The sequence below is a fragment of the Manis pentadactyla genome, chromosome 14 (genome assembly GCF_030020395.1).
Source record: "Manis pentadactyla isolate mManPen7 chromosome 14, mManPen7.hap1, whole genome shotgun sequence".
NCBI lineage: Eukaryota > Metazoa > Chordata > Mammalia > Pholidota > Manidae > Manis > Manis pentadactyla.
The window spans coordinates 29,964,456-29,990,076 of NC_080032.1; the positions used below are offsets into that span (position 1 = coordinate 29,964,456).

General features: G+C 42.7%; 3 protein-coding genes across 9 annotated transcripts in view; 1 reads left to right on the top strand and 2 right to left on the bottom strand.

Moving 5' to 3' along the window:
* The window catches only part of DNAH10 (dynein axonemal heavy chain 10), a 129,667-nt gene extending 111,693 nt beyond the window's left edge, over positions 1 to 17,974 (bottom strand). Inside the window, exons 1-11 of the mRNA XM_036921759.2 lie at positions 17,384 to 17,974; positions 16,643 to 16,729; positions 13,050 to 13,150; positions 12,207 to 12,315; positions 9,931 to 10,046; positions 9,130 to 9,340; positions 5,735 to 5,892; positions 4,794 to 5,024; positions 4,189 to 4,379; positions 3,027 to 3,225; positions 726 to 920 (exon numbers count right to left, since the gene is read on the bottom strand). Of these exons, the coding sequence (XP_036777654.2) occupies positions 726 to 920; positions 3,027 to 3,225; positions 4,189 to 4,379; positions 4,794 to 5,024; positions 5,735 to 5,892; positions 9,130 to 9,340; positions 9,931 to 10,046; positions 12,207 to 12,315; positions 13,050 to 13,150; positions 16,643 to 16,729; positions 17,384 to 17,597 (1,812 nt within the window). The 5' untranslated portion in view covers positions 17,598 to 17,974. The remainder of the gene's footprint in view (positions 1 to 725; positions 921 to 3,026; positions 3,226 to 4,188; positions 4,380 to 4,793; positions 5,025 to 5,734; positions 5,893 to 9,129; positions 9,341 to 9,930; positions 10,047 to 12,206; positions 12,316 to 13,049; positions 13,151 to 16,642; positions 16,730 to 17,383) is intronic.
* Positions 6,103 to 6,815, top strand: LOC118930454 (uncharacterized). Its single transcript, XM_036921758.2, has one exon. It carries the CDS (start codon positions 6,118 to 6,120, stop codon positions 6,760 to 6,762), a length of 645 nt encoding a protein of 214 aa, XP_036777653.2. The 5' UTR covers positions 6,103 to 6,117; the 3' UTR covers positions 6,763 to 6,815.
* Positions 17,975 to 21,276: 3,302 nt separating the features above from the next.
* The window catches only part of ATP6V0A2 (ATPase H+ transporting V0 subunit a2), a 29,314-nt gene continuing 24,969 nt past the window's right edge, over positions 21,277 to 25,621 (bottom strand). For 5 of the 7 annotated variants that reach the window (XM_036921741.2, XM_036921746.2, XM_036921747.2 and 2 more), the window contains 3 exons: positions 24,250 to 24,367; positions 22,221 to 22,392; positions 21,277 to 21,612 (listed from right to left, as the gene is read on the bottom strand). In XM_036921741.2, coding sequence (XP_036777636.2) covers positions 21,513 to 21,612; positions 22,221 to 22,392; positions 24,250 to 24,367 — 390 coding nt within the window. In that variant the 3' untranslated portion in view covers positions 21,277 to 21,512. Of the gene's footprint in view, positions 21,613 to 22,220; positions 22,393 to 22,418; positions 22,886 to 24,249; positions 24,368 to 25,621 lie in introns of those variants that run through there. The other 2 variants (XM_036921742.2, XM_036921745.2) reach the window with 2 other exon arrangements.

The window sequence follows — 25,621 nt, forward strand, 5'->3', positions numbered from 1 at the left end:
AAGCTCCCAACCTGCTGGGCAGAGTGCACCTGGACAATTTTGTCTACCTGTCCTTTCTCCTGAGCAGTAAGCTCTGTGCAATCCTTGTCCCTTTAGCAGCCCTCTTGCTAAGGGCTTTCTTGTTAGGAAATCTCTCAGACTGCCTGCCTTTCTTTTGTCCCAGAGCAGCCAGATATGGAGTCCTGCTTTCCACAAGGAGTTGGAATCTCAGTTTCTCCAGGAATTCTGCCTGTCTTAGCTTTCCGACCCCCTAATCACGAGAGTATCATGCAAGCACCATGAAATGTAGGTTTGTGCTCCCAGAGTAGATCTTCGGAGTTAGGTATTCAGCAGTCCCAGATCTCCATTCCCTCCTCACTCTGTTTCTCTTCCTCCCACTGGTGAACTGGCGTGAGGGAAGGTCTTGGGTTCCGCCAGGCCACAGCTTTAGTATGTTACCCTGTTCTGTGAGGTCTACTCTTTTCTCCAGGTGTATGCAGTCTCACGCAGTCCTCTTTCCTGTTGCTCTTTCAGGATTAGTTGTATTAACTATATTTTCATATTATATGCAGTTTTGGGAGGAAGCCTCTGTCTCACCTCTCACACCGCCATCTTAATCCTCTCTTGCAGATATTACTTTTTGTGATTAAAAAAGAACTCTAAGCATAACTAAATAACTCAACAATTTAACATGGGAAAATCATGGTGTCCACTTCCAAGGTCAACTCAATGGATGTGTTACTTGCCAGAACTTCAATCTTGAAGTTATCCATCACATATTTCCAGTCCTGAGAGGACTTGATGCTGAAGGCGTCAAAGGTCAGGTTTTCCATGGGGGTGACCAAGCTGTCCACCCTGCACAAGACATCATCGATGCGCTTGGGATCCCCCGTCACTGCTTTTAGTTCTGAGCCAAATATGTTGTAGAATTCCTCCATAACCTGTACAATCAAACAAAACATGAGGAGGTTACATTTTGGTTTTCTCATGAATGTTCTAACTACAAATGGATCGTGTTTCTGGACTGGCCTGAGGGCAAGAATCATGTCACTCAGGAGATATCCTCCTAGTCTAAGCCCTTTGGTAGTATGCCTACTGCACAATAGGATGAGATCCAAATGCTCTGACAGCCTACAATGCTTGCACACAGGACTCCTACCTCCTCCTCCAACCTCTTACCACATTGCTCATACCTGACTGTCTTGCAGCCACCACAGTGAATTCCTTTTGGTCTCAGGACCTTTGCACTTACAGGTCGAAGTACCTAGCTAGCTATTGGTCATCACCAAATATCACTTTGCCATGTCTGACACTTAGAACATGTCAGGCCCCAATATGTACTCACATAGCTTCCTGGGCTGTTCTTTTCATAGCACTAACCTCCGTTGTAGCTATGTATCTATGATTATTATGTCTACCATATTTCTCTACTACATAGTAAGCTCCATGCAGCCATAGACTAGGTGTGTGTTTGCTTGGGTTGGGTTTACAGACATGTGGCCCAGGTAGATAATGGGGCCCCAAGCTCAGAAGGGTTTCATGCTGGGTTTAAGCCTCTGCTATTATTTTCTTGAAATCCTTAATTTTGTCTTTGAACTTGTGTTTTGTAAATGAAGTCTAATGGGACAGTAATGCACACATGTGAGCAGAGGAGATAAGTAGAGTCTGCATATTTGCTGTTCCTTGCCACCCCGTTCACATATACCATGTGATACCCCATGAGCAGAGAATTCTGGAAAACCCACGATGATGTACAAGCATTCATGGAGACACAAAGCCAGTACAGGTTAAGTGTGTTGCATCCATGACAAGTAAACAAAGACACTGACAACTTGGAGAGGCCACGTTCTCCCTTCAAACCAGAGCTTGCCTCCAAAGCAGAAAGAAGGCCAGAAACATTCTAAGAAACACACTGGGCCAAGGAAGCCCACCTGCCACATTTTTTCTTACTCCTATCACTTCTCTGTATTAGTCAGTTGTTCACATGGGAAATGATGACATAGAAGGAATGGCAGAGAGGAAAGTACACGATTCCTTTACCTTTCAGCCCTGCCTTACCCATCAGTGAGCTGAAAAGAGAGAATGCTGGTAGAATGTGTGCACATCAAGAAGTAAAATAAAACCAGCTGAGTTAATTGTATGCAGCATTTCCACTGTCCTGGGAACAATGAAATATATCTGCACATACAAGTCATGAAACACGAATGATGCCATTTCAGTGATTCCACATACGAGCCAAATGCTTTTATATTTGCATTTTAAACCAACACAGCACAATATAAAGATGAACAATAAAATTCATGTTAATAATTTAAACATTTAATTTCTCTTTCTTTTCTTTATTTGGCTATAGTCACGGCAAACAAACAAATAAAAAAGCCATGCTGAGGCAAGACACACCAAGGCATATAGTAATTAAAATGGCAAAGATTAAGGATAAGGACAGACTATTAAAAGCAGCCAGAGAGAGAAATAAGATCACATACAAAAGAAAGCCCATCAGGCTATCATCAGACTTCTCAGCAGAAACCTTACAGGCCAGAAGGGAGTGGGGCATGATGTGTTTAATGCAATGAAGGAGAAGGGCCTTGAATCAAGATTACTTTATCTGGCAAGATTATCATTTAAATTTGAAGGAGGGATTAAACAATTACAGATAAGCAGAAGCTGAGAGAATTTACCTCCCACAAACGATCTCTACAGTGTATTTTGGAGGGACTGCTATATATGGAAGTGTTCCTAAGGTTTAATAGCTGTCACCAGAGGTAATAAAACCACAGTAAAGAAAGTAGGAAAAGCATGAGCAGGGTGAAGGAGGGGTGCACAGAAGACAAGGAGAAGTTTAGAAAGGCCTGGTGTGCTCTGGGATATTCTGGGATGTTCTGGATGCTCTCCAAGGGTTTCTCCCTGCCAGACTGTCTCTGTCTCCTAGTGTCTACCTGACATGCACAGGTTCACTGTCAAGAAGCCCAACCGCCTTCCATCAGGCAAGTCCCAAGCTAACCACCTTGGTGTGCAGGAAAGAAAAGGTGCTGCAGCTCACCCACCTGCAAAATGTCACAGAGGTCCTGGCAGATGTTGGCCATGTAATCTGTTCTCTCAAACAGCCGTTTCTGATCAAACTCCCACCGAGCTCCTCTCCCTGAAGCCTCGATCTTTGCCCTGGTGTCAAAATAGGCCTTTTTCCATGTGTTGAGGGTGTTCCTGGCTTCCAGGGTTTTGTGCTGTGCACTTGCTCGATTTTCTCTGTGAAGCAGAAATGGGATGGGGGGGAGAAAAGGCAGCATGGTGGTGGTCCTAAGCCACACTCTCCTGGGGGCAGGTTTCTAAGGGGAGAATTCTAACCAAGGAGCAGGGGCCCTGTGACTTTGCGGCCTCATCGAGGAAAGCTGACCGAGCAGCTGCTGCCCCACCGCTACTGCAAGGGTGTCATTCGCAAGGGTGGGGGATGGCAAGCACAGCCCAGGCTGACCTTTGCTGCATCTGCCCACCCAACATTCAGACCTGTGGTTCACCTGCTGAGCTTTCTCAGCTAGAAGGGGAACAAGGGTCCTGAGCCCCAGGCCAGAAGTCAAAAATGTTGGGCTGCAACACCAGAGCAAAATGTTATTACCACATTATATTTCCCTGATACAGATTTTTTTTTTTTAAGAAAGTGCAAAAAGATCTGAGTCTCCATCAACATTTGATCTTCAGAGGCTGAGTGGCCTGGAGTCCAGGACTGACGCTTCCTCTGACCATCTGCCTCATCTCTCCAAGGATAAGTAAGGAAGAAGGTCTTGATTAGAACAATATAATTCATATTGGAGTATCATTTGGCCACCAGAAGGAATGAAGCCTGACACATGTTATACCACTGATGAGCCTTGGAAACATGTTGCCGAGTGAAAGGAACCAGTCATGAGACCACATGTTGCATGATTCCATCTGTATAATGTTTGAAATGGGCAAACCCATAGACAGGAGGTAGATTAGTGATTGTCCAGGGCTGGGTGGGTTGGGATGTTGGAGGTGATGGCTAAAGGGCCTGAGGCTTCCTTCTGAATTTAAGAAAATATTCTAAAACCAGTTGTAGTGATGGTTGTACAACTGTGTAAACGTACAAGAGTCATTGACTTGTACATTTTAAATGAGTGGATTGCACAGTGTGTGAGTTTTGTTTCAATAAAGCTGTATAAGATCTTAAAACCAAGTGTTGTGACTTCTCACTTGAACAAAGTCCGCAGATTCACCACTTTGCAGACCCTTTCAGCAATTTCCCAGGCTATGCGCTCCATGAGCAGGATCATCCTCTCGTCTTTATTGTAGTGTCGGGAGATGATCCACACAATCTTCAGGGCACTCATCATGGAGGGGATGGTCTCCAAGACCACGTGAAAGCTAGACCCATGCGTTATGTTCTACCCGGCAGACATACAAAAAGAAAGAGGAGAGAGCAACACAAGCAACATTAGCCCTGGGGTCAAACATGTTAATAAATCAACTGATACCTGCTGTAACACAGGTGACCTTGAAAACATGAGGCTGAGTGAAATAAACTGGACATGGAAGGACCAATATTGTATGATTCTACTTATATGGAATATCAAGAACAGGCAGATTCATAGAGACAGAAAGTAAAATAGAGGCTCCCAGGGGCTGGGAGAGGAGGGAGCCATGCTTAAGGGGTACAGAGTTTATGATGGGGATGTCAAAGAGGTTTTGCTTGTCGACAGAGAGGATGGGTCTACAGCATGCATATGGACTGTAATTAATGCCACTGACTTATACACTTACAATTATATACCTCCCCAAGTGCAGTTCGCCCAGCCTACCTTGAAATGACGTTCCACAGTCGAAAGAAACCGCACGTTGTCTGAGGCCTCCATGTGTAACTTGAATAACTCAGTTAAGACTGGCTGCAGGTTAGCCCCAAGCATCGACTCTGACTCCCTGATCACATTGAAGACTTTTCTGACTATCGGAAGCTTCGTTTGTTCATGGAGTGCGCTTAGGGTTGCATTTCTTTCCCGCCAGAATTCGATTTCAGCCAGAGGACCATGACCCTGGGAGGTGACAGGAACACAACCTATCTTTGTTAGTGCGGGGTAGACATTTGGGTTGTTTCTCCAGCATTCAATCCCCTCCTCCTGACTGCTCCAATAGGAACCAACCTGTACTGGAATTTCAGGGCTGAGCACTTGACTGGGATGGACCAATCAGAGTAAATCTTAGGACTCCAGCTGGGAATGCTAGACAAAAAACACCCCATCGTCTTCTGGACAATGTGGTGTGGGGATGCAGGGGCCAGACACTGCTACAAGTTGCAACCATGAAGGACCCCAGCCTGAGGAGGATGTCCCCATAGGGAGGAGGATGCAACCAAGAGAGTCAGAGAAACATAGCCAGACTCCTGATCAGACCATACCTGAAAGCAATCCTATGTCTGGACTTTTCAGTTATGCGATGATGTGAGCCAACAAATTCCCTTTCTTGTTTCAGCCAGCTGAGTTAGGCTTCCTGTTTTTGGCAGCCCATGCTTCCTGACTGATACACAGTATTATCTTTATCAATCCAGGGAGTAATCTGGTAACACACTAACATCAGAAAGCCCAAGAATGGTATCTTGGATATGTTTACTTTTGATCTTTTGAAACGTCACACAGCAATAAGAAAAGAGGTTACATCATCGCACAGATCCCCAGACTTCTGGCTCTTTCTCAGGGTGGCAAGTGTAAACAGTATCAGGGATCTTCAAAAGCATTGCACACATCACCTGAGGTGTCTTTTTCAGCTGGCTCTCAATGGCTGCGGATATCTGATTCAACCAGTTTATCACACACTGCTCCAAGATCTCAATGGTTTCCGGGTCAGCTGCCAAGTCAGACACGTCTCCCTCTACACTGATGCTTGGCATTTCTAACTTGATCTCACCTAGTAGAGCAAAAACAGTCGGCCACTAGTTTTGAAAAAATGATTATAGACAATAATGTTCAAGTTAATCATGTGGCTCTTCTTCCTATACTTCAATATAATAACATTACATACATCCCCTGTCCTTAGCTGTCTATATCTCATTCTCTTTCATTAGAATATAACTAAAGCATTTTAGATAATCTTTCAGGGTTAAGCTCAAGTAAAATAATTTAGTTATTTCAGATGTTTCTGAATTTACAACTTCATGACTTCAGTTTAAAAAGTAAGCAAAGATCTCCCACGGCCCCCACGGCGGGTCGCAGCAGCTCGGGTGGCGGGAGGAGCGGCAGCAGCCAGGCGGCCCAGCTTCGCGAAGGCTCTCAGCGCGCCACGGCCCACAGGCACCCGGCACGCGCCTGCCGCGCTGCCACGATGCCCAAGAGGACGGTCAGCTCCGCCGAGGGCGCAGCGAAGGACGAGCCCAAGAGGAGGTCGGCCAGGTTGTCGGCTAAACCTGCTCCTGCAAAAGTGGAAACGAAGCCAAAAAAGGCGGCAGGAAAGGATAAATCTTCAGATGACAAAGTGCAAACAAAAGGGAAAAGGGGAGCAAAGGGAAAGCAGGCCGAAGTGGCTAACCAGGAAGCTAAAGAAGATTTATCCGCAGAAAACGGAGAAACTAAAAATCAGAGTCCAGCCTCTGATGAAGCAGGAGAGAAAGAAGCCAAGTCTGATCAATATCATATATCATGTCTTATCAGTGGTCCCTGTCTCCCTTCTTGTACAATCCAGAGGAATATTTTTATCAACTATTTTGTAAATGGCAAGTTTTTTAGTAGCTCTAGAAACATTTTTAAGAAGGAGGGGATCCCACCTCATCCCATTTTTTAAGTGTAAATGCTTTTTTTTAAGAGGTGAAATCATTTGCTGGTTGTTTATTTTTTGGTACAACCAGAAAATAGTGGGGTATTGAATATGGGAGGCTTTGATCGTCTTGGGTGTCAGCTTAACATTCCATAATGGGGGTAGTTTTTATATCCTGTAATATAAACATAAACTAAATGGCAATTTGGAGTCAGTTGTGCATTTAATATATCTTGAACATTTAAATTACTTCTACTCCTGTGTTGTTTCTGGTAGGTTTCCTAAAGAAAACCACTCCTTGGCTCTCCTGTCAGAATTTTGTGCACTCTGTAACATCTTTGGTCTTGGCAGTCCAGTTTTCCTAGTAACTTTGTTAATGTGCTGTGGAAGATTAAAAATCTGCATATGTAGTGTATATGATAAGTTGTGAATTAGTGAAACTGATATAACAGCATATCAATATTTAAAGATACGGTACTTGATATTCTATTAAGGAAAACTTGCCTCCAAAGTTAAGCTGGAAAGTCACTGGAATAACTGTCGAGAAAAAAATCACAATTACATGATTTTCTAGATATTTGGTATGTACGTTAAGAATTGTGTACAAATTGAGATGTCTGTGTACTGACCCTCAAATAAAACCTCAATTCTAAAAGAAAAAAAAAGTAAGCAAACAATCAGAGCTCAACAGATACTTGAGAAAACTGAAACAGGCAACCCAAGATAAATCAGGAACAATGACCTCAGAGGAAACTGAGGTGATGTTAAAAAAAAAGAAAGAAAGAAAAAAAAATTTTAATCCCAGCTATTAGTCTCAGAGATTTGAAACAGTATATGATCCATAAAATAAGAACAGAATGCTATGGAAGAGGTATAATCACAGAAAAAGAGGTCTTAAAAATTAAATATATGATAGCGGATATGAAAATTCTAAGATTGGGAAGATAAAAGTTGAACTCTTTAGGAAAGTAGAATACAAAGACAGAGATGGAAAATACAAAAGAAAGGGTAAGAAACAAAATCAACAACATCCATCCAGATGTTTGCAAGACAAAAAACAGAGAAAAACAGTAGAGGAAATTATCATGAGAATTTTTCAGAATGAAAGGCTAGGTCTTCAGACTGAAAATACAGAGCACTTAGCAAAATGAATGGAAAAAGAACTACACAAAGGTCCATCATCATGACTAGGAATAAAGAGATCCATCCTAAAAGTTTACATAAAGTAGAGGAAAAAAAGAAAGAAAAGAGAAAGAAAGAAAGAAAAGAAAGAAAGAAAGAAAGAAAGAAAAGAAAGAAAAGAAAGAAAAGAAAGAAAGAAAGAAAGAAAGAAAGAAAGAAAGAAAGAAAGAAAGAAAGAAAGAAAGAAAGAAAGAAAGAAAGAAAGAAAGAAAGAAAGAGAGAAAGAAAGAAAGAAAGAAAGAACAAAAAGAGCATCCAATTTCTCATCAGGAACACTAAATACTGGAAAGCAATGAAGAAAACTATATTCAAAATTCTGTGCTAAAATGTACAGTTTAGACTTCTATACCCAAATTATTCACTTACTATGAAGACAAAGTCATTTTCAGACATATAAGTGTGTAGTCTTCATTCCCAACAGAGGAAATTCCTACAAGTGGGAGTATTAAATTTTATTTGGAAGGGAGCAAAAGTTAATTTTCCTAGAAGAGCAATACCAGCACACAGACTCTAATAGCCCTTTCTGATAAACGCTCTGTTGGCTTTTCACAGTATGGGACCTCTCAAAAGTATAACCACCAATTGGGACTTATGGTCCTTACTAAGCCAGTCTCTTGACCTTCCTGTTCTCCACTCATGACACACACTCTCCCTCGTCTAGCCATGCCATCTACCCCATCTAATGAAGCTCAGAGCAGCTTGCTCCAACAGTGGCTGCTACAGGTCCATCAGGTGTGGGGCCCTGGGCTTGGACACAGATAACTAAGTCAGGACCCAAATATCAGCCCCTTCTTGTCCATGAAAACCCTACTTTTTTCCAACCCTCCTTCATTTGCTCAGGCCATTCTCCCTGCCTGAAATGCCCTTGCACTTCAACTGTACCTACTAAGACTTGTCCATCCTTGCCGATGAGGTCAAATGCCACCTACTTCAGGAAGTCTCCTTTGATTTTATTCTACTTCCTCAACATGGTCTCCCTCTTCCAAACCCCTGTAGGCCCTAATATCTTCCTCAAGCTCCTTATTCTGCCATAGTTCTTAGGGCAGGATACTAAGATCCTTGAAGACAAGGATTCATCATTCCTCTTTGTGCCTTCTTACTAGCTCAGTGAACAGGATCATAAATTACAGCAAAATGTTCCTGGGTTCTTATATTGCCTTTTTAAAGTAAATTCATCGTGCTTAACTGAGGAGGAGGAAAATGAAGCCTCACCTTCAAGTTGCTGCATCGTCCTTCGAATACAATTTGCAAATTTCTGGACGTTCATTAAAAATTCATCCCGCATTAATTGAATGCTGTGATATTCTACTGCCTCCCCAGGCATGTTAGGTAGGTCAATTTCATAAGAGTCAGAGATTTCTCCAGACACATATCCCATGGCTGCCTCCTTGTGCTGATTGAAGGACAAAGCTGGCAAGAAAACCTGAAAAAAATGCCAAGTTTATGAAACAGATCTCACAATGTCGTACTCAATCATCCATGCCCGTCAGTTGCCTCTGGCTTTGAATAGTCTACAGTAGGACACAAAAATACAACAACAAAGTGAAACCTACTCAAACCTACTCAAGAGCACAGATCTAGAGAGAGATTATATTTTTCTCAAGATGATCTCAGTGTAAGAATCTGACTGAAGGCCAAGGTGACTGCCACCCTATCACATTTCCCTAATAAGATATCATTAGTGGAATTAGGCTTTTTATAAGGGTTTTTAAAATTGTTTGTCTATGAAGAAAGGCCAGACTTCACCTCCTCAGTGGCATCATCCTTTACCACCCCCCCCACACACACACACTGTCCATTCCTATCACATTACTGGGGTTCATTTAATTCATGCCATGTGTAACTACCTGGTATTTTCTGGTTTATGGATTTGTGCTTGGTATCTTTTCACCAGTATCAGTTCCTAGAGTGCAGAGATGCCATCTGTCTGGTCCTAAGAGCTGCTGACTACCCATTTTTGGAAGAAGTGAATCAAACAGGCTTCATCTTAAAAAGTGCTGAGTCCATATTTACCTGACATACAATGTTCTTCATGAAACTAAGTGCCTTAGCATTTGTAATTCCATACTCCATGCTTGTAGGCATGATTTCCATGGCCTCCTTCATGTCCGTAGCTTCAGGGATTGCCTCTACATGGGAACAGATTCAGGGGGGATGGGTGGAGACAGGACAGGCAGTTAACATTTCCAAGTGTGCAGAAATCTGCCCCTTCTTCCCAAGTAACTACAAAGGAAATTTCCAGTCAGACCCAGAATTATGCTAATTTCTGTTAAAATGAACACCTCAGCCTGTGAGAAAGTAAAATAAATACAGATGCACTGTGGCTCACAGGTTTGCATTAGCAGAGCTGGAGAACTACCCATATGAGCTGATGGCTGGAGTGTCTCATGCCGGACAAGAATAGAACAATTTAGGTTTTCTAGAAATGTGTTGGGTTCCTTCATCTGCCTGTCTCCCCTCTCCCAGCAGTGTCCCAACTCATCACCAAACATTTTTAGGGTCATGGGTTTGTATTAAGACATATTTGGTTAACAGTCTACCCAGTCTACCCTTGGACCAGGTTTTATTTTACACATATTTACTTCACCCCAACAAAAATCGGGGCATATGGTGGACATTTTACAGGCCACTTGGGCATGTCTCTCAGTCTAGTTGGGCAACAGATCAGAATAACAACAAATATGTCAAATGAGGTAATTATTTCCCACATCTATGTAGATATGCATTATTCCTCACTTCCTTAACATGTTCCTTTATAGCAAACATTTCTTGAATAAATTTACCTTAAAGAGAAACTGCTTAAGAATCCTGTGTGAAAAAGAGAACTTGACATCAATGAAAGATAACCATAAAAATGGATATGATGAAAAGGAAAAGCAATTGAGTAATGGTGGATGCCACCCTGCCCGAGGCCCATGCACTGTGATTAATGCGGTCACATAGGAAAGCATGAGCTGAGACCAGCTGCCTGGGACCAGAATTGTAACGGGGATGGCGGGCTCAGGAGGGAGTGCCAGGCTACTTAATGCTGTGTTTCTGCACTTCCTCTTCCCCTACCATCCACTTGGGAAGGATGAATTACAGAAACTCAGAGTTTAACCATGAGGTCCTGACCCAAAGCACCATTGAAGTTCAAAAAAAGGAGAAAAAGCAATTTAATGTTTGTTCTAGAATTTAGGGTGAGCCCTAAAATGTAGCTATGCACAGTCTATAGAGGCAAAGGCAAAAGAAATGGGGAAAAGAGCAGGCAGGCAGAGTGGAGGGTGAGCCTGAATCAAATTACACAAGAGGAAGAGCCATGGATCAAAAGGGACCTGAGCCCGAGAATCACTGGGGATGCTGATACAAAAAAACCAGGTGGGGCCCAGGATAGATGAGTGCAGTGGGAAAGCACAGCAGGCATTCTTACCCAGAAGTTACCCTGAAGGATAAACCTGGCCTCTGAGCAGCTGCATTGTAACAGCACAAGGGAGAAAGCCCACCAAGGTTCACTTGATAACTCAGGGTTACATCATTTTGAATCTTCATCTCATTGTTACACAATGTATCACAGTCAGTTCTCATTATTCATAGCAATAATATTCTACGAAGTCACCATGAACACAGAATTAGCAAATACTGAGCCACTGCTCCAAGGAGAAATACAGAGGTAGGTTCCTATGAGCCTCTGGTCATATTTTCATCAACTATTAATCTATCATCTTGCTTTATGTGTGTTCTATCAAAGAACCTTATTTAATATATATTGTTGATTCTTAACATTGAACTCATGGCCAAAAGCATGTAACTCATGCCTGAATGGGGCTTATCCAACACAGGTACTTCCTCTGTGAGGCCCTTTGCAGCCTCCCTGGGTTCAGGACCACTAGCCAGGGCCCCAGTACTTCACTTAGGACCATTTCAAACAGTAAAATGCCCTACAAAAAGCACGTAAAGTGAAAAACATGGCACTAAATAGATCACAGTAAGGACAGTTGTTTGCAATCTGATAGCTAAAATAATGAGGCAGAGCCTTCAGTCAGGAACATGCATGTGGGGTGAGCCAAGTGTTTCCCTACCCTGCACATGTCTGCGAATGACCTCAAAAGTGCTGCAAGAATTGATTTGGGGGTTATGAAGGAATTTGAGTGAGTAGGTAAATTCACAAATATGGAACCCGTGAATAATGAGGCTTGGCTTTACTGATAAAAAGTTATATTCTCAATAAAATATAAAACTTAAGAATCTCACACACACATACGTGCTTGTGCATGGACACCCAGACTCATACGTGTACACTAGAAATATACCTTTGGTATTTCTGAGAAAAAACACCACATTCTGGTCCATAAACTCCTCAGGAACAGGAGTGCAAAGCACCTGGAGATATGTCTTTTCCATGATGTCCTTAACGATTTTCTGAAATATGGGTGTGAAAAAAAACATGCAGTTTTCAAGCTGGCCCTTAACCAGCTCTTGTGTGATAACCTCTAAGCTTTTGGAATATCCTGCATGATAGGGGTGTCTTTGTATACCTGGGGCCTTGGGTCATGCCAAATAGTTTATACTAATAATGTAATTTTTGGTGAATGCCTATTTTTGCTTGCCTTGGGCCCAGGGTCACACTATCCATGGGACTGGGGGCTGGAGACTAAGGAAGGTCAGACAAGTGGACACTTCATGCCTGTGTGACCATTGCCCAATAAAAACCCTGGACATTCTGACTGACAAAGCTTCATGTGTTGTCACACATAGTTGCTGGGAGAATTAGCAGCATTCTGCTAATAAGTTTTATGTTATGTACACTTTGCCATAGTAAGAAAAGGAAAAACACTGGGAGGGGCCACTGGAAGCCTGTGCCTGCTTTCCCCTGGACTCTCATGTCCCACAATCCTTTTTCTTGGATGATTCTAGTCTATATCTTTGCACTGAAATAAACTATAACCATGAGTTTAAAAGCCTCTCTGGGTCCTATGAGTCATTTCAGAAAAACCATCAATTGGAGGGTGGTCTTGGGGATTACCAGTGCAGGACTCTATCATCTCCCTCCCAACAGGGTACATCCCTTGTATGAACCAGGTCAGTTACCCAGACTCATCAGAGGGCACCAAATTCACATTTCCCCACCAAGGAGGATAAGGAGCCATGCATACTTTTGTGAAGAGGTTTTCTAAATTCTCTTTGTTCACGTCTTCATCCTCTACGTTGATTAGAGCCTGATATGTGGGAGAGTTTCTCAGTTGCAAATTCTTAGCTGCAAAACATTATTCAATGTAAAAGATGAAATAATCAGAAAATTAGGTTTCCTATCTTCCTGTACAAGATAATGTTCTTGTACAACAGCATATTTCATTCAATGGGCCTATTATCAAAAAGCTATGCATACATGTTTTACAAATGAATCCTATTGTAGCCTTATATATATATATTTTGCATGGACTTAATTTTTTTACTAAGGTATTATTGATATACACTCTTATGAAGGTTTCACATGAAAAAACGTGGTTACTACATTTACCCATATTATTGAGTCCTCCCCACACCCCATTGCAGTCACTATCCATCAGTGTGGTAAGATGTCACAGAGTCACTATTTGCTTTCTCTGTGCTACAATGTCTTCCCCGTGACCCCCCACACCATGTGTACTAAACATAATACCCCTCAATCCCCTTCTCCCTCCCTCTCCACCTGCCCTCCCACACCCCTCCCCTTTGGTAACCACTAGTTCCTTCTTGTAGTCTGTAAGTCTGCTGCTGTTTTGTTCCTTGTTTTGCTTTGTTGTTATACTCCACAAATGAGGGAAATCATTTGGCACTTGTCTTTCTCCGCCTGGCTTATTTCACTGAGCAAAATATCCTCCAGCTCCATCCATGTTGTTGCAAATGGTAGGATTTGTTTCTTTCCTATGTGTATATGTATTTCATTGTGTATATGTACCACCTCTTCTTTATTCATTCATCTACTGATACTTAGGTTGCTTTCATATCTTGGCTATTGTAATTAGTGCTGCAATAAACACAGGGGTACAAATGTCTCTTTTGAATTTGAGAACTTGTATTCTTTGGGTAAATCCAAGGAGTGGCATTTCCGAGTCAAATGGTATTTCAATTTTCAGTTTTTTGAGGAACCTCAATATTTCTTTCCAGTGGTTGAAGTAGCTTACAGTCCCACCAGAAGTGTAGGAGGGTTTCCTTTTCTCCACATCCTTGCCAGCATTTGTTGTTCTTAGTCTTTTCAATGCTTGCCATCCTAACTGGTGTGAGGTGCTATCTCATTGTGGTTTTTATTTGCCTTTCCCTGATAATTAATGATGTGGAGCATCTTTTCATGTGCCTGTTGGCCATCTGAATTTCTTCTTTGGAGAACTGTCTCTTCATATCCTCCACCCATTTTTTAATTGGTAATTTGCTTTTTGGGTGTTGAGGTGTTTGAGTTCTTTGTATATTGGATGTTAATCCCTTGTTGGATATGTCATTTACAAATACATTCTCTCATACTGTAGGATGCCTTTTTGGTCTGTTGATGTGCGCTTTGCTGTACAGAAGCTTTTTAGTTTGATGTAGTCCCATGTGTTCATTTTTGCTTTTGTTTCCCTTGCTCAAGGAGATGCATTCAGGAAGAAGTTGCTCATGTTTATATTCAGGAGATTTTTGCCTATGTTGTCTTCTAAGAGTTTTATGGTTTCATGACTTACATTCAGGTCTTTGATCCATTTCGTGTTTACTTTTGTGTATGGGGTTAAAGCCTTGATTTATGTTGTATTTAGAAGAGTTGACCTGCATTTTGGATGGGTCCTTAATTGGAAATTCAACGTGTGTGTGCATGTGTATATATTCCAGCTACTGTGTCCAATAAGTGACCTCCCTGAGATTTTTACTTAAAAAGTGTTTATCATTAGGACAAGAATTACAGCTGACATACTACCATTTACTTATTTTCACTATGAAACTGGAACTTGTGGGTGATGAAATCTAAATAAATGAATATTTCTCCAGTCTCCTGTTATTGATGCAGACCTGGAACTTCAGAGTCTGCCAATCATAGATCTACAGTTTCTGGCAAGTCCAGTGATAATGGAAGAGAATGCCTTCCCTGAATGGTTCAGCTCATACCTCAAAAAGCACTGTACAAAGCAGGGTGGCTTTGGAATCAAATCAACATGTAGGGGCTGAATCCTATCTAAAATTGGTTTTCTCATCCATAAAATGGGGACAATAACATATACTGGTAGACTCTGGAGAATCAGACTGTAGTGTGGTTAAGCACCTGCATGCTGAATGGCAGAGGCAATAGTCTAGAGCCGGCAGTACGACCACCATTAGAGCCCTAGCCAGTGGTCAAAAATACACTTGAGAATGTACAGTGCCACTGAACTGTACACTTAGAAGTGGTTTAAATGGTTAAGTTTCATGTTATGTACATTTGCCACAATAAGAAAAGGAAAAACACACTTAATTATTGACTTGGAAGTAATGTTAATCTGCTTTGTCGAGACCTCCCTGACCTTTCTTTCCAAGCAGTCTCCTCCTATGCAAGTCTTTCCTCTTCATGGATTTATTGGTGCTGAAAACAGTGTCTTAGTAGGAGGCCCTCAGGAAATAGGGCTGTGGCTCTCATAACTGCTTTATCAAAAGCCAACCTAGACGGGCCTTTCAAGAATGTACTATCTTTATTCTAAACTTGTAGTCATCTCCCCCCAATCTTTACTACGGAGAGGATGGCATTTGGTTAAAAAAAAAAGATTCCTAACGGAGACACTGCACATCGCCCAAATCCTTTTTCCCTCTGATTTTCAAATAGTACTGAGTGAAAGTGATGTGTCTCATCTACAGCTTCTGCTTTTCCTGGGGAATGTGAATTACAGGATAAATGGGGAATGGGAGGTTGTCTGGCTCTGTTGGAGATGTGGATGGTCTGGATGGTCTGGAGCAGGTTTCTCAACCATGGCAGGGGTGGAGGGTGTCCTGGGCATTGTGGGGGGCCCAAATCACCCTGGTTGAGAACTACCACTGTAAAGAACTGGCTCAAAGCATGGAGCTGAAGCCAATTCCTCACTACAGGAGAAGCAACTCAAAGCCTAAAAAGGATAACAGTGCCACAGCACACTCAAGTGTATTTGCCAGCATGTGCACATGTGGCCTTGGCCTAGCTGTCTGAGACACCGTCTGTGCAAAGATGGGTGTTTTCATATTAGGCAGTGACCGGGTGGAACAGGGTCCACCCAGAACCTCAGAATGTAACTGCATTTGGAAAGAGGGTCTTTGGAGATGTAACTAGTCAAAAGGAGGTCATACTGGTGAGGCTGGGCCTAAATCCAATGACTTCATAAGCGATGTAGACACAGAGACACAGGGGGAAGACCGTCATGGGATGACAAAGGCAGAGATCAGAACCATGCATCTACAAGCAAAGGAACCCCAAGGATGGCTGGCACCACCAGCAGCCAGAAGAGCAAGGCAGGATCCTCCCCTGGAACCTTTGGAGGGGGCTCACCAGGATTTTGGACATCTGCCCTCCCTGACAGGGAAAGTTGTTCTAAGCCAGCCAGTTTGAGGTCAGGAGTTATGACAGCTCTGGACAACGAATAATGCACGTAGTAACGCCCAGGCACCTCCTTGTACTTCACACAGAATCTTAGAGGCATGAAGGTGAAAAGTGGATGATGGGCTTCTAGTCTGGACAAGCGCACCCCCTTGGGCAGGCTGCTCCAGGTCTGCTCCCCCAGTGCCCCTGGCAATACTACACCTGAGGCTTTTTCCACAGACTCAACTCTTCGATAATCAGGCTCTTCTGCCTCCTCATCCTCCTCAGCTGTGGCCGGTATCTCGCCGTCTTTAGACACAAAAACAGAAAGGGAAAAAGAAACGGCCATTGCTTCACTGTGTGAGGTGCTTCGTATCGCTGCCCTCTTTGGAGCTGAGGTTGTGGCCTTGGGAGAGGTCTGTATGTGACAGGCCACTGGAAGCGGCCACGGGGAGGGCGTGACCCCCAACCAACTTGTTGGCTGAGCTGATCCCGGGCACACCCGCACGTCACCCCCTTGGTACGAGTGCTCCACCCCGGACCCCCACCAGAGCCAGTTCAGGGCAGTAGCCTTGAGAGAGCGACGCAGTGCTGGGACCTTCTGGACGGTGTGGCGACCGGGCATGCCAGCCTCTCCGTAAACATGACGGTGCTGGCAGGTGGCGCCCAGGACAAGTCGGGATGGAAGTTCCCTTGCTTGCTAACCCTAGCAACTGCCCCTCTGGAGGGGCCTGCGCCCTTCCTGGGGGCTCTCCTGCACTTCGTGTACAGGAGCCGGTTTGCAAACCAACACAGTCACACAGAAATATTCCAGTTACTGGAGATAGCCTTAGTGCCCTAAAAGGAAGACATTCCCCAGGATTCCGCCGTCACGCAGGCCTGGCCAGGCCGCACCGGGGCGCCGGGTCAACAGCTGCGGGCCGGACCAGGTGGAGGGTGTGCAGGCGGGCCCCGCGGGCTCACCGATCTCCACCTCCACCTCCTCAGGCACCACTTTGCGATAGAAGAAGAGCGTCAAGGCGCCCTCCTCGTCGCTGGACTGGTTGAGGAAGTGCAGGATGAGGTCCTCCACCTCGCCGTCGTTGCGGTTCAGCAGCTCCTCGAAGAGCTGCGGGTCAGTGAGGCCGAAGGCCGTGTAGACGCGGTCGCGCATCCACAGCACCCGCAGGTCGTCCATGGCCCCTGCAGCAGCCGGGCCGGGAGCCGTGAGCGGGGCGGCCGTTCGTGGCAACGGCTTCCTTAGCAAATCGGCGCCCCGGCAACGGTAGCAGCGCGCGCCGGGCGAGCACAGCCCCGGGCGCCGGAAGAGGCGAGAACCCGCCCGAGGTGGCGCGCAGCCAGGGGCACCCAGCCTCCCCAGGCCGAGGCGGCAGCGCGCACGCCGGCGCGCGGACCGTGTCTGCCGACGCCTCCGGCGCGCGCATCTGAGCGCCGCCCGCCCGCATCCGCGCGATGCTGCCCATAGAGAAACCGAGGCAAGGGAAGCCAGGTTGGTGCAACCAAGGAGGTGGCAGGCAGAGGTGGCGGCGAGGCAGGGCTACAGCCCGGGCCCACAGCCATTGGATCAAAGGGCGTCTAAGGTGCAAATGGTTGCTCATAGTTCCAAGAGGGTCCAAGTTCCTTCTGGCGAACAGGATCAGGGACGGGGCCGACTGCTTTGGCTTTTTATCCAAGCCAGGGTATAATAAGGCAAAACACTGTACTTTAAAAATATATATTTATTTTTCATTAGTAAAAGGAAGTGCAATACTGAGAGGAAAATGCAAATTTGTCCCTTCATGCATTTGTGTAGTTTTAACTGGTTGACGACTGTCATTCCCCTCTACAGAGACCCTAGATTATTAGGCTGACCCTGAAGAACCAAGCCTTCTTGTTGGCTATTTTCCCATAGAGTAACAAGTGGAATATTCTTAGTATGTCTTACAATTCTAACCCAAAGCTCAGCAACAATGAACTGGCTGTTGTAAAACTATTACTCCAAACTGCCTTATTTTCATAATCTTGAAATAAAATTTCTTAATAACCTTGCTGGAGACATACCAGATGACATGCAAGCAAACCCAGCCTTAAATTTTTAATAAAGAAATCTATTGTTTTTAAATGCAGGCTGCAGAACAGTTTATTTTTTGTTTTCCAAAATGCATCAGGCTCTAAAATGTCTGAATATGTAATATGAAAACATCATAAATTACCTATGCTATTGATACTCTACACCTTATTAAACTACTGCAGATTCAAATTAAGACAAGAATGTTGTCACAAAATACCCATCCCAGAAATGAGGACAGAGTGGCATTCAATAAACGGTGAGTCTTGGCAAAGTCCTACCCACAGTGAGTAGGAAGTACCCAAGGCTCACCGGATCCCATTCAAACGCCCCTTGCATTCCTTAATGTATCACCATTATGTCACAAGGATGTGCTTCATTCTTCACCCTTGCAAGATGAAGTCAAATACTATTTTCCTGAAGAATTCCCTTGGATTTTTATTTTAGGATACCATTAACACATAGAATGAGTAACTGAACAAAAACTGTAAAACGTGGTGGTCATGACATTTATCTTCAGGAAAATAAACAGGTATTTAGCATCATCCAGACTATCATTTTTCCTCTGAATATTTGTTATCAAGGGATTGGAGTCTGTCTTAAAAATTACATACATAATAGTTTTAATAGCTTAAAAACAAAATGGAACAACCACTCTGGTAACAACGACATTGGAACTAATAGCTTTATAAAGAAATAAAATTTCCCTAGGTGCCTAAAAGACACCATTCAAACTGTATTTCTAGAGTTCTGTCACCAAAGTTAGGACTATTAATTCACTTTTTATGTAATTACATTCTATGTTACTACATAGGTTTCAACTGAAAAATGACTCTTCATTCTGTTCTATACCCTGATAAGAGGTGTTAATTAGAATTAAAAAGTGGCCCCCATGACTATTACCAGTGGAGGCAGTAAAGAATTCCAGCAAATACTGTATGTCTCTTGTTTGCTAATCAGTTAACAGTGCCCTGAATGGAGGGTTTCCTAGGGATGAATTAGCTACCACTATATTACAACAGATCCTTAGAATGCAGTAATAAAACAACTTGTGAGGGATAAGTTTGAAACCTGAAAGACATTACTCAGACTTCATAATCACCCAACAAAAAAAAGGGCCCAACATTACACCTTTCTGGGGAAACTTAACTTTGAAAGCAGAATCCTTTTCAAGAGTTTCATCAGTATCATTTTATGTTTGGGATTTTAATATGAAAGACAAACCCTTGACTCTGGGTAACATCTCATGGAAGAGCAGTGTGGAATCTACTACGATTAAAATGTTCAATGTTAGAGTCACAGTTATGTCATGATGTTCAGTTCATGCCCCTCAGCAAATACCTCAAAATTTGCTGAAAAGATATGCTTAAATTCAGTGCTACCATAATCTTAGTTTATAATGAGAATTCCAAACTCTACCACTACACAGGGTAAAGGAGTATAGTGACAAATGGGTCTTTTCATGTGTGTTACTCAAAATGTTATTTTAAAAAAATTATCTAAAGTCAATTACAGTAAAATATGAAAATGAACATAATTTACAAGAATACAGATTTTCCTCGACTTATGATGGGGTTATGTCTCAATAACCCCATTGTAAGTTGAAAATACTGCTAAGTCAACAATGCATTTAATACACCCAGCCTACCTTAAACATGCTCAGAACACCTACATGAGTCTGATGTTGGTCAAAACTATCTAACACAAAGCCTACTTAATACTATAGTGTTGAAGAGCTCATGTAATTTACTGAATACAGTGTATTTAAAGTAAAAAATGGAGCTGTCAGTCTATCAGTTGTTGAGCCCTGTGCTCGTGTGGCTGAGGCTCACTGCTCTGCCCAGTATTACAAGAAAGAAATCATACCCGTATCACCCCAAGTCACCAGACTGGGAAAAGATCCTATTCAAAAATCCAAGTATGGCTTCTACTAAATGCACATTGCTTTCCTAGCATCATAAAGTCAAAAAATCCCAAGTTGGACCATCATAGATCATGGACCATCTGTATACAAGAGATCAAAATGCTTCACAGGACTGACTCAAATTCACTCAAAACTAAATGCCAAGTGAATACGAATTTAAAGATTACAAATAAGAATATTTTTGTGTGGCCTAAATAATGTTTGAAAGTTTAAATGCCTTTATCAGACCTTTATTTAGAAATAGTCTGAAAGTATAATTCTGCTGTTCTCAAGGATAAATGTAATCTCTTCATGGTAAAATTTTAATAATTATAAAAATATAAAATTTACTTTTTACCTTTCTTTCTTCGGTATAAACCCTTTTGGTTCAGTAACATCAACCATGCTGGTCACTAAGTTCAAATCATATCCATATTATATTGTCCACAGTCACACTGGGTTTTACGGCTCAGTACACAGTTTATCTTTTCAAATAGGATTACCATAACTGGGCTTATGTAAGAAAAACAGGACAAGAATCTTTAAAAAAATATACAAGTGGGATAATCATTTGTTGTATTTTATCCCATTTCCCCGATTATTAAAACAGGTCAAAATTGTAGAAACAATCCCCTACTTAAAATTCTAGATAACATACAATAAAAAAAGTTTGCATACTTTTAATCACACAGAATAAATGTGAATCTTTCAATTATCCATCATTAAATTTAAAAAACTATACTTCAGCTGTTGGAAAATATTATCTGGCAAGTTCAGGTGACAGAAAACTCCATTTTTTTAAATTAGGTGAAAAGGAATCAAGTATCTAAGACTATTTTCAATTAGGCATTTAAAATTGGCTGCTCTCCCCTAAGCCTATATTTTTAAAAGTAACTTTAACATAACTTTTGGCAGTAGCTTTTATTTGCTCATCATTAAAACTCAAATTTGCATCTTAAGTTGGTAAGCTTTATAAAATATTTAACATATGAGGAAGAGGTATATCTTACAGAATTATTTGGCTATATCATAAGGCAATCAATAAAGATGGAATTTTTCCTATGTAAATTTGACATAAGTGAAATTCAATTAACATGATAATCCTCCATAAATCTGTAAGCTTGTTGGATACAGCAGTACGATCATGTCATGTCATCACTGAACTTGGATGTAAGTAGCCTGAATGAGAAAGGAACAAATTTGGTGCCTGCACCAGTGTAGAATTTGTTCTGAAATTCTACCCTAAAAAAAAAAATTTCCATATATTAGTGAAAGATTGTGAATAACATTTCCTACGTTTCTTAAAACACCTAAAAGTTAAAAATGAAAGTTCTGTGCTCAATTTGCTTCATTCTATAGATGCACTTGGCATAAATATTTTTATTTAAATAAAATCCACATACACACCCCGCCCCATGTTTGCTTTCTCAAGAGTAACAGAAACACTAACATACGATGCCCCCTCACACACTACAGACATACACACAGGTGTCAGGAACCTCTCCACCTTGGTAACTGGATTCACAGACAAGTAATCTGGAATATACTATGAAACATTAATGTGTAAGAAGTATCTTACAAATAAGAGAAAGCAATCTGTCAGACCCAAATGAACTAAAAGTATGAAGTACACATAATGATCCAGCAAGTGTAAATTCGCTTTCACTTGTCTGTGATAACAGTTCAGAAACAAAATACAGTTTTAACTCAGGATCTGAATACAGATCCCAATGATAGGAAGGAAGAACTAACCTAAATTAAGCACTAAATTCTTATAGGGATTTTATTTATATATATATGTATGGGGAAGGGTTAGATTTTTTTAAAGAACAGTTCCAAAGCTAACTCACCAATGGAGGCGTATGGCGTGAAGGAATGCAGAAAGTCCTTCCATGATCAAAAGGATGAAAATTGTCAAAACTGCAAAGAGAGCAATAACCGGGAGCAGCAGCAAGACTCCATAAGTTGTGTCTACTCGGAGGCCCACCCGCATCAGCATGGCCCACAGGACATCAGATAACTCTGCAAAGGGATCGTTTTTGCAGTTAACTTCTGTTTACATTCAATGTGTCACTTCAATTAGTTAGTTGGGCTGGGCTTCTGTCTAGCAATTCTGAATTGTTATCCATAAAATAACAGACACACCTACATTATATGGACCTAATCTGCTTCTCATGTAAAAGTTAACCTGCTCATAGATCAAACACAGAGGGAGATGTGGCCTTCCAGAAAAATCAGAGGCCTGCTTCTCCATGAGATCTTGACCCAAACTGGGGTTGGCTTGCCCTGTCTCACACAGCAGTGGGCCAGGCACCAAAGGCCAGGTGTTCAGTCCTGGCTCTGGCACTAACTGGCTGATCAGGTGAGCTGGCGTCAGCACCACTCCACTAGGCTTCAGTCTCTTCTGTAAAATGGAGATGACGGACCAAGGCATCCTCTCCAGCCATGAAATTCCAGACTTGTGGCTGCGCTTATCAAAGTATCAGCTGGCAGCCTTCTCAAGTCTAGGCAGTCTCTGCAGTCAGGACAGGACCATAAAAAAGGCTGTGCAGTCAAAGTCACACAAGAGCACCCTTCATCATCGGTGGCAAAATCATGATTGTTCTGGGACCTTTAAAAATTCTTGTCAAAACACTGAAGACTTTTATTCTTGGTTATAAATGCATAGAAAAATGAGAAAAAAATCTATTTTTCCAAGATTAGAAACAGTGCTCAATTGTTGGGGAGTTTTGCTAAGAGAAAACTGGGGCAGCATGAACAGGCACCTTCTTCTCCTGTAACTCAGGCAAGCTTCACCTTGACAGGAGCCAGCACCTCTCCCAGTATGGAGCAAGTTGTCATACTCTTTGCTAAGTTTGTAGCAGCTTCCAACATAGCAGCCTATGCACCTTTGTCCTGAAATAGCTACTGAAGCTCCTGTGGCACCGCATCTGCTGGGACACCTGCACCTTCATCATAACCACTTTGCTCATTTCTGCCCATAGATGTGCTTCCCTGCGTTCCTCTGGCTGCACAGTCAGTCTATTACATGACAGGTGTGGTGCTCCCACCACCAGCCAGCCTTCTGTACCTCCCTTCACAACCAATTTGCATTACCACTCCAGCGAAGCACTTTCTGTTTCGTTGCTGCATTTCCGTCTCTGTTGACCAATTATCTCTCGATTATCCATTTTTGAATGTCAATGGGTTTGTCACTGGCCCACAAGGAGGTCATCCTAACCATGTGCTTTGCTGTCTGTGCAATCTGAAGAGCAACCACATGGGGACCAGCCAGCAACAGCCTTTGAAACAGGTGATGTGACTGGTGATGTGACCTCACTGATCATGAGGCATGTCTGTGGGGTTAGCAGGGAAGCATGTGCTCTATACACATATGCAGCTGGCATGCTGTGGTAACTGCAAGGCGAACCATGGGGTTGGGGACTAAACCAGTAACTGAATTTGTCCATCATCAGCACCATGCCAAGAAAGCACTGCCTTTAATCAAAACTACTCATCAGTGTCGGTTTAGGACCTGCTTGACATAGGTAGATACTCATACTGGGTAAGGCAGGACCAAACAAAATAATAGCAATAACAAAACCACACTGGTAACAGGGGAGAGGGGAAGTGTCTTTGCCAAGGTTCCCGACCCTTCCTGGTTCCTAAAGTCCCTGTGTCTCTGTAATTTTCTCACAGAATCCCAAGGCCAAGAGAAATACCCAAGGAATCCATATATGAAGTAGTTAAGTCCAATTAGCAGTATGAGCACACACAGTATCTGAAAGCTGGTGTTTCCCTCAAGAATTTTAAATGTCCCATAGTGCCCTAGGAGTTTGCTGTGGCACTGCGGGGTGTCTCAGCAGAGTTTGGGAACTGCAAGTCTGAGCAAAAACTTACGTGCATGAGCCAGGCTGAGAGCCCAGAGCCTCAGGTAGGAAGCAGTATTGGAGATGCATCCTAGACAGTACTCGATGGAGTGAATCACTTGGGTCATTAATGCTTCTCCAAAATTAAACTGAGAGAGATTAGACAGCAACGTGTTAGAGTCAGTATGTTACCTGCATATCCAGTTACAAGTTTGCTCCACTCAGGGTTATAATGTAAGCATAGGCTTCGGGAACACTGGTGGAGACATGTTGGAGTGTGAGGAACAGAATCTCAAGACAAGCTCTACCAATAGCTCTGCCGCTAACCAGCTCTGTGACCTACTGAGTTCAACCCACTTCTGCCAGCCTGTTCCTCATGTATACCGAGGGCTGGACTGGAACCATGATTCCACAACTCCAAGACAGCCCAGGGAGCATCTCATTTCGGGCTAGTCTCAGTAACTAAAAAACACCTAATGAAAACCAGAAATTTACCAGTAAGATTGCATACTATTAATAAATGTGTGCCCTGAATAGATAAGCACATTCTAATACATGTCTGATGAGGGAAAATTTAAAAGGAGGCCCCCGAGAGGAGGCTGCAAAACCCAGGCAAGATGACTCTAACATTCTTTCCAGCTCTGCTCTTTGTTTTATTATGATCCTATGAATTATTAATCATCCCAAATTAAAACACTAACCTACAAAATATTGATGATAAGAAATTTTGTTGAGTCCTTACTGGATAGCCAAATAGTTTCCAAGAAAATAAAGCAGACCAGAGTGGTAAGCATGCTCTGTCTGCCCAGACTGTGCCTCCCTTCTTAGGAGGGACTGTTTCTTCCTCTATCCAGCCCTGTACCCCTAGCCAGTTATGGGCTCAACTGTGTTCCGTCAAAATCTCTATGTGGAATCCCTAACTCCCAATGTGACTATGCTTGGAGATAGGGCCTTTATGGCAGTGTCTGGTTGAAGGAGGTCATAAGGTCATGGGCCCAATCCAATAGGACTGGTATCCTCACAAGAGGAGGAAGAAATACCAGAGATGCATGCACACAGAGAAAAGATGCCAATCATCCTGGGGCCAACTCTGCTCCTGCCCTGACATAAGCCAGTAGATCCCTTGAAGCCAGTGTGAACCAGGTCTCTCTGTTGCCAGTACAGAAAAGTTCTGACAGAGACAAGAATCTTCTGAAAGCAATGTTCACAGCACCTAAGGTCACTTATGTCATAGTTTGTAATGTTAACACTTTAAGTCCCATTGTAAAACTGGAATAAAATGTTTGCCCCAAATCCCTGTATTATGACAATTGACCAAAATAGCATTTGTAAAGCTTAGAGCAACAGTTGCTTTAAGATTATCACTGTTACATGACAATTCTCTCTGTGAAAGCTTGCCTTCT